Source organism: Myxine glutinosa, chromosome 5, assembly GCF_964187855.1.
Source record: "Myxine glutinosa chromosome 5, kmMyxGlut1.1, whole genome shotgun sequence".
NCBI classification, from domain to species: Eukaryota; Metazoa; Chordata; class Myxini; order Myxiniformes; family Myxinidae; genus Myxine; species Myxine glutinosa.
In genome coordinates, this window is record NC_136265.1 from 97,406,011 (window position 1) to 97,415,424 (window position 9,414).

Sequence of the window (9,414 nt, forward strand, 5' to 3'; positions counted from 1 at the left end):
CCATGGTGTTTGACGCAGAAAAGTTTGTGGCGTCCCCTAATGAGGCACAGTTCCAAGCGTTAAAAAGATCGGAACTCTTGATATTGGCCAAACATTTTAACTTGGAGGTCCGAGCTCATATGAAGAAAGCAGAGATGCAGACATTGGTGGTAGAATCTCTGGTGGGACAGGGAGCCTGGACAGAGGTAGCCTTTGATTGGTTACCCGAGGAAAAAGAAAATGTGGAGCTCCGGAAAATGGAGATGCAACTGCAGAGCCAGGAAAGGTTAAAAGTGTTGGAATGGAAAGCCGAGGAGAGAAGAGCAAAGGAAAGGAGAGCTGAAAGAGAACTCGAGGAAAGAAGAGTAGAACAGGAACGAGAACTCGAAGAAAGAAGAGCAGGGGAAAGAGCAGAGGAAAGGAGAGCCGAAAGGGAGTTAAAGGAACGTGACATGGAGTATCAGAGGGAACTTAAACTCAAGGAGCTGGAGTTAATGGGAGAACGGGGAGAAGTAGTATCCATGCCGGCTAGTTCGACAACTAGTCAGAACACTTGGGATGTTGGTAGGCATGTGAGGCTGGTTCCACCCTTCAATGAAAAAGAGGTAGCCAAGTTTTTTTTACACTTTGAGAAAGTGGCCCAAATGCTAAAATGGCCTGTGGGGTCCTGGACTATGTTAGTGCAAAGTGTTCTGGTGGGTAAAGCTCAAGATATCTTCGGCTTTTCCGATTGACCAATGTGCAGATTATAAGATAGTGAAGAAAACCATTCTCAAAGCATATGAATTGGTCCCTGAAGCCTACCGGCAAAAATTCAGGAATTCCAGGAAGAGGGAGAGTGAGACCCATGTGGAGTTTGCCAGAATGAAGGAAACAATGTTTGATCGGTGGTGTGACTCGAAGGAGATTGGGAAAGACTTAAACCGGTTGCGACAATTGATCTTGGTGGAGGAATTCAAACAGTGTGTCCACGCGGACATTAAAGTACATCTGGATGAAAATAAAGTACCAGAGTTGTATGAGGCAGCAACCGTGGCAGATGACTATGCCTTGATACACAGGATGGGGTTCCACAAACCTAACTTCCCGCCTAGAGTTAGCCAGGGGAGTTATGAAAAATCAGGTTCGGAGAACAAATATTGATGGAGGCGGCCTAGAGATGACTATGAGGACAAATCTGATACCGCGACTTTTAGGGATCAGAAGACTGCAGTTTCAAGACAGACTTATCTTCCGGGGGGCCCGAGGCAGACCACGAGTTTTTCCTCCGGGACTGCTTGCGCTTTTTGCAAGAAACCTGAGCATTTGATGTCCCAATGTTATGCCCTGAAAAGGAAAAAACAGGAGCGGAGTCAGACTAGTACAACTGAATGCATTGGCAAATGCGAGAAATCGTCCTTGGAGGACAGTGTCTTGTGAAGGGTCCCATGCCAAAGTTACGGCATCACAGAACGACCTTGTTCAAGAGGGTTACAAACCTTTTATTTCAGAGGGGTTTGTGTCACTGGATGGAGACTTGACTAACCAGAGACCTGTTAGGGTATTGAGGGATACAGGAGCACATCAATCTTTGATGCTTGAGGGCATTTTGCCATTGTCAGAGAAGACGGCAACTGGTGTTAGTGGTCTTTTACCTGGGGTTGGTGGCTATGTTAAAGCTCCTCTTCATGTCATCCATTTGAAGTCTGATTTGGTGTCAGGACCGGTCACCGTAGGTTTAAAAGCCACTCTTTCCGTAGAGGGAATCGCTTTTGTTGTTGGGAATGATTTGGCCGGTGGTCGAGTTTCTGGTAATCCGATGTTGGTTGAAAAGCCTCGTATGGAAAATAACACCGCACAGTTAGAGCAGGAGTTTCCGGGTATCTTTCCATCCTGTGCCGCGACTCATGCTGTGGGTAGGAAGTGCTCTGAAGAGAAGGACAAGGTACTGACGTCACGCTTTGCACAGACACTTCTTGTCAAGTACCCTGAAACTAAGTGTCAACACACACAAGTCATGGATAGAGGCAATGTTGGCAAGCTCTTTGTAGGTGGACTGAACTTTGACACAAGTGAAGATGTTCTGGACTCTGTCTTTGCCAAATATGGACCACTCTTGGATTCTGCCTGAATAACAGCCGCTATTGCTGCTTGCACAGCAGCCTGCACCTCATTGATGGTGATTTGTGCCAGCATTTCTCTGTCCTTGATGTCTCCAAACTGATCCATTCCATCAGCAACGTCGATGTAAAGGCCTGTTTGTTTCGTTTCGGTCTTGGCCGTGGACGATTTGGATGATTTGTCCAGAACACTGTATGGGATTTCCTTGTTTGGGACTGAGAAGCCACTTGACCTGGGCCCTTCAAAACTTTTCCTGGAGCTCCCCTTTTTACGAACCATGGTTATAGAAACACGACATGGTCGGTTCTCTCCAGCCTCTCGCCCTTACTATGCAGCTGGACAGCCTCCCCGGCAAGTTGTTATGCCACGTGCCCACCTCTACTTTGACGGCCTAATGTTCTCCAAAACCCACGAGTTCGTAGTCCTACTGCAAATACATAGGCATGGTTTGTGTCAAATGCACGTTGGCAAGTCTCACCTAACTGGGGAGTGGTGGGGGAGGGTGGGGTTGAGCATGCAAGCCAAATTTTGAGCTTGGATCAATTCAACCAGAGGCCAAGGTGATGAGGGGGAGGTCTGGACATGGGAAAAACACGCCCTGGCTTTGAATTAGAAACAACAGGCGTTCAAAAGCCAAGTGGATGTTTTGAAGAAGAATCCTGAGGAGCAACGAATCGAGTCACTCCCGAACAAGTGTTCATTACATGGCCCCTGAAAAACAACAGGGAACACGAGGCCTTTTTTCGAGGCCTCATGAATCAACTTTTCACCTTCTTTCTTTGTCTCTACCCTGGACTTGCGTGCAACGACATCACAGGCGATGCATTCGTGTCCGCGTCGCTCACTCCAGATGAGCACCAGATGTAATGATGACCTTCTTTTAAAAAAACCCTGCGTTGTGATTTAATTGCGTTTATAAAAAATTCCACGATGGTGGATGAATTTCTCAGACAAACATTATCCCCTTCAACGTTAGGTGGAAGATTTGAACAAACCATTTGATTTGAATATACCTTGTCACCTCCGCCACCGAAGGTGGAGGGAGGTTGTGTTTTCACCCCTGTCTGTCTGTTGATATCTCAAAATGTTATGGATTGATTAGGATAAACCTTGGTGGACAGGTTGGGTGTGTGACGAGGCCACACACTCAAATTATTAAGTGATTCTTCAGCATTGAGAGATGGGGCCAAAAACGAGATATCGCACGATATCTCAAACAGTTATTGACGGATTCCAACAAAACTTGGTGGATGAGTTGTGTGACCAGAACAGGCCGATAAGATTTTGCAGATCCTGCCTATCATGCGTTTCACATGCAAATTCACATTTATAAAAGCTGTTAATTTAGTAAAATAAACCATGAACTCTCACTGATAATTGGATCGATTTATCCCAAAGTTTGAAGATCATTGGAAAAACCCAAACTTTTTAACAGTATTGGCCTGCATATTTACAACAAGAATTTTTTTTTTTTATGCAGTGGAACAAATACAAACGTAAATGTTTGGCTTGGCTGTGTTTGTCTGAATGATGTTACGAGTATTGAACAGAATCTGATTCTTTTTCATGGGTCCTGTGATATTGTATTTACAGGTGAATCCACTGAATCTACAAGAGAGACTGCACCTAATTTTACCAACGACGCAGCCACTCACCCGCAGGATTCGCCAAATGAAATGATCAACAGGACTTGTTACAAACACGAAAAACCTCATGAGAAAATGTTTGCAGAGAATAATATCCCTCAGGCTCACAAAGGAAAGAAAACATCTACCGTTAAAAAAAATATCAGAATTCAGAATAATGAACGTCCATACAAATGCACAAGTTGTGGAAAATCCTTCGTTTATTCATCCAACCATAAAAAACACATGATAATTCACAATGGTGAGTTCCCATACAAATGCACAATTTGTGAAAAATCTTTTAATCAATCATCCACCCTGAAAAGACACATGGAAATTCACAATGGTGAGCGCCCACACAAATGCACAATTTGTGGAAAATCTTTCAATCGATCATCCAACCTTAAAACACACAAGAGTATTCACAATGGTGAACGCCCATATAAATGCACAAGTTGTGGAAAATCCTTTGGTCATTCATCCCATCTTAAAACGCACATGAGAATTCACAATGATGAGCGCCCATACAAATGCACAATTTGTGGAAAATCTTTTAATCAATCATCCACTCTCAAAACCCACATGATAATTCACAATGGAGAACGCCCATACAAATGCACAATTTGTGGAAAATCTTTTAATCAATCATCCACTCTTAAAACCCACATGATAATTCACAATGGAGAACGCCCATACAAATGCACAAATTGTGGAAAATCTTTTAAGCGATCATCCACTCTTCAAATGCACTTGAAAATTCACAATGGTGAATGCCCATACAAATGCACAATTTGTGGAAAATCTTTTAATCAATCATCCACTCTCAAAACCCACATGACAATTCACAATGGAGAACGCCCACACAACTGCACAATTTGTGGTAAATCTTTTAATCGATCGTCCACTTTTAAAACACACTTGAGTATTCACAATGGCGAATGCCCATACAAATGCACAAATTGTGGAAAATCTTTCAATCGGTCAGACCACCTTAAAAGACACAAGGCAATCCACAATGATGAGCGCCCGTACAAATGCACAATTTGTGGAAAATCTTTTAATCAATCATCCACTCTGAAAACCCACATGATAATTCACAATGGTGGGCGCCCATACAAATGCACAATTTGTGGAAAATCTTTTAATCAATCATCCACTCTTAAAACCCACATGATAATTCATAATGGAGAACGCCCACACAACTGCACAATTTGTGGAAAATCTTTTCATCGATCCTCCATTCTTAAAACCCACTTGAGTATTCACAATGGCGAATGCCCATACAAATGCACAAATTGTGGAAAATCTTTCAATCGGTCAGACCACCTTAAAAGACACAAGGCAATCCACAATGATGAGCGCCCATACAAATGCACAATTTGTGGAAAATCTTTTAATCAATCATCCACTCTGAAAACCCACATGATAATTCACAATGGTGAGCGCCCATACAAATGCACAATTTGTGGAAAATCTTTTAATCAATCATCCACTCTTAAAACCCACATGATGATTCACAATGGAGAACGCCCACACAACTGCACAATTTGTGGAAAATCTTTTCATCGATCCTCCATTCTTAAAACACACTTGAGTATTCACAATGGCGAATGCCCATACAAATGCACAAATTGTGGAAAATCTTTTAATCAATCATCCACTCTGAAAACCCACATGGCAATTCACAATGGCGAGCGCCCATACAAATGTACAATTTGTGGAAAATCTCTCAGTCAATCATTCAACCTTGTTGGTTGAATGATTGACCTTGTTGGTTGAAAAGTTGAACAACCTTGTTTAAGCCTGGTGTTGGCTTAGCGGTTCGGGTGCCGGCTTGTGATCCTAGGATCCTGGGTTTGAATCCCGGTCGATCGCTGAATTAATGCCGGGGGGGGTTGACTCAGCCTGTCATCCTTCCGAGGTCGGCAAATTGAGTACCAGCTTGCTGGAATGAATGATCACGGTGTGTACCCCGATTTAGAATAGGTACACCGTATCCTTGCGCATCGTAAGAGCGTGACCAAGGGTTGGCGTCAGGAAGGGCATCCGGCCATATAAAAGAAACAAAAAAAAAACATGCCTCAAATAGGGAACCATGATTGTCATGGGGCCCGCAAGGCTAACCCCCGCTCTAGCAGGGAAAATGGCCTTAAAACGATCATTCATTCATTAATATATTCATTCAACCATAAAACACACATGAGTATTCACAATGGTGAGCGCCCATGTAAATGCACAATGTGTGGAAAATCTTTTAATCAATCATTCACTCTTAAAACTCACATGATAATTCATAATGGAGAACGGGCATAAATATGCACAAATTGTGGAAAATATTTTAATCAATCATCCACTCTTGAAACCCACATGATAATTCACAATTGCGAATGCCCATACAAATGCACAATTTGTGGAAAATATTTTAATCAGTCATTCAACCTTGAATGGCACATCAGAAAACACGATGGTGAATGTCCATTGTGATGAAATGTGAAGAGGAAGATTCGGTTGTGGGATGATACTTGAAGAGTGATATTTAACGAAGTGAAGTGTCGAAGTGAGGGGGGAATTTGCTGCTCTTCTGTATTCTGTGAGCGGACATTTGAGAAAGGTATGATGGGATGTTAGTTGTTACTGCGTGCTTATAGATGAGTTGGGAATGCTATTTCGTTCTTTCTTTGTAGTTCTAATGATTCTTTTATTTTGTGTTATAGGGTATGTGGAGATAGATTTCAATAAAGCCTCATATCTGGGAAAGAGGTCTGGACTTGATTTCATAACAATTTATTGGAATCTATCTCGACTCTCAAGTGCCATGGATAAACTTCTAAAACCCGAGAGGTTCAACGGAGACCCGAATGCAATCAATGCCAGGAACCCATGGACACACTGGATACGGACGGTCTTTAGAACTCCACATGGAAGCCGTACCCGACGTCTCAAACGAACAGAAGTTGAATATCCTCATTTGCAACATGTCCAGCGACGATGTCTTTGACTATTTCTCCCACTGTGACACCGATGAAGATTCTGGCCAAGCTCTTGTCAGAAGATACGGATGGCCCACTGTTTTGGCCACTCAGCATGTGCTCATGGCTTTCGTGGCACTGAGGCAAAGCGAAAGAGGGTTTTGTGTGGTGAACTTCATAGCTAATGATATTGTTACAGATCGCGGTTTAGGATGTTAGTTACCGAGCGGTTTGGTATTTAACCGCGACCTAACAGGATCCCCGACTCACCCGATTCCACCCAAACGTTGGCCGGGTCGCACCACAGCTAGTCAATAGGGAAAAGACAAAGGCGACGAATGCAAAGAGGAAAAAGGAATAAAACGAGAAGACGTACAGACGAGTAATGGGGTTTATTATTTACACAAGCAAAACGGAGCAATCAAGGTTTATTTACAACACATAAGACGCAGGTGACACAGTGCAAATACTAGCTTATAGTTATACAGACTTAACTTATTCCCAGGACAGAACAAACAAAGACACTGACTCACGCGGGGAATTGCAGAGTGGATTGCTGGAAGGAGGTGTGTGGCTGGAGGGGGGGGGGGGGGGGGGCGGCACGGAGCTGGCTGGAGCTTGATCCCACACGGGACGTCGGGCTGGACCTCGACGGCCGCTGATGCCCCCGGGCCTGTCGTGTGCGCGGGATCATGGGTCGGAGCTGCTTGGTGGAGCCGATGCGCTGGTGGGGGGGTCTGGCGTGACGGGTTCTCTCCTCCTCACGCGCTCTTGCTCTGATGACCCAGCTCTGTTTCGTCCCTCCTTGTCTCAACTCAAAGTGCATCTCTTTTTGGACACGCCCTGCCTTGGGTTATATAGGCCCCCGCCCCTCAACCTTTTCGAACCTCCCCGATCGCTCTTCCTCCGCCCTCTCTAGCCAAACCCCTGGCTCATGGTTGGTCGAGTGGGGCTGGCTCACTCCTCCCCTCTATGACGAGGTGGAGACACGCCTTTCTTCCCCGACTCGAGCCTCGTGGTCAATGGCGGTTATTGGAGGGGAGGTAATATGGGCAATCGAGGCTCGGCAATGACGAGAGGGGATGTAATATGAAATGGAGATTTTTGGGGATGGGAAGGAAAGGGGATCTATTCTCTTTCACTGGTGCAATGGAGTATTTCAATTAATGGAAGACACAGCCTTACGCTAATACACATAATAAGGATATAACTGTCAAAAAAGATATATCGTGTCCTGCATGTATGTTTTATGGACTAACTACGGGAACGCCCTTTGACCTTTATACAACCACAACGGAGGGAGGAGGGGTGATATTTTACAACAACCTTTTACAACAACATTTTACCACACCAATAAAATAAAAAAACATTCTCATATCCACAACAATATATTGTATACGGATGTTAAGATGGTGCTGCAGAATTTGTGCTCTGATGTTTTCCTTGGACATGATTTCTTGAATCGGCACGGGCGTTTAGAGATGAAGTTCGATGGTGAACAAGCCTCTAACGTCTTCTCTGTATGTAGCTTGGCGGAGATGTCTATCGAGCCTCCCTCGCTATTCCCGTGTCTGACACCAAATTGCTGTCCGATAACTATAAAGTCTAGGTGATACTCGCACCTGGATGCTCAATTTATCGCTGATGAGACTAAGCATTTGCTATGTGAGGGTATCATTGAACTGAGCAGCTCACCTTGAAGGGCTCAATCGGTCGTAGTCAATAACCCTAATCACCGGAAGCGAATGGTCATTGATTATTCTCAAACGATCAATCGATTTACCCAACTTTACGCCTATCCGCTCCCCAAAATGGACGACATGGTGAGGGAAGTATCTACCTCCAGGGTATTTAGCACATTGGACCTTCGAAGTGCTTATTACCAGATACCTATCAGGGAGACAGATCGCCCTTACACCGCCTTCGAATCGGGTCAGCGGTTGCACCAATTCCGTAGGATTCCCTTCGGGGTCACGAATGGGGTATTGCTTCCAACAGGCGATTGATGACATTATATCCAGAGAGCAGCTAAAAGATGTGTTTGTGTACATTGACAATGTCACAGTCTGCGAACTTGCGGCGGTTCTTGGACATGACTCAGAAATACAATCTGACCTTGAACGAGGATACGTGTCGCTATTCAGTCAAAACAGTAGATCTCTTGGTGTACACCGTGACCGGAGGGGAGATACGACCTGATTCTGCTCGGCTGCAACCTTTCCTCGATATGGCCCCTCCCGTTGACCGCGCTGCGTTGTGTGGAGCAATGGGTCTGTTTGCACATTATTCCAAGTGGGTCCCGTGTTTTTCAGAGAAGATCAGACCACTGGTAGAATGTAAAACATTTCTACTAACCTTGGCCGCAAAGGCTACTTTTCAACAACTGAAAGACGACATAGCGAGTGCTGTTGTGACCTCGATTGATGAGACTGTTTCTTTCATGGTCGAGACAGATGCCTCAGACAGTGCTATCATGGTGACGTTCAATCAAGCTCGAAGGCTAGTCGCATTCTTTTCTCGGACTTTGTCTGACATTGAGAAGCGACATTCTGCTATCGAAAAGGAAACTTATGCAATTGTAGAAGCGGTCAGATGGTTGCGCCATTTCCTTCTCGGCAAACATTTTCAGCTGATTACAGACCAGCAGTCCGTCGCATGTATGTATGACGGTCGGCACCCGTAGAAGATTAAAAATAAGAAGATTGCTCGCTGGCGCGTTGAACTTGCTGACTTTAGCTTTG

The 9,414-nt window shown here is 44.5% G+C and overlaps 1 protein-coding gene across 2 annotated transcripts in view; it reads left to right on the forward strand.

Annotated features, from left to right (window-relative positions):
* The window catches only part of LOC137427330 (uncharacterized), a 31,860-nt gene extending 25,402 nt beyond the window's left edge, over positions 1-6,458 (forward strand). Inside the window, exon 6 of one of the 2 annotated variants that reach the window (XM_068116757.2) lies at positions 3,673-6,452. In XM_068116757.2, coding sequence (XP_067972858.2) covers positions 3,673-5,462 — 1,790 coding nt within the window. In that variant the 3' untranslated portion in view covers positions 5,463-6,452. Of the gene's footprint in view, positions 1-3,672 lie in introns of both variants that reach the window. The other variant, XM_078778382.1, reaches the window with a different exon arrangement.
* Positions 6,459-9,414: the final 2,956 nt, after the last annotated feature.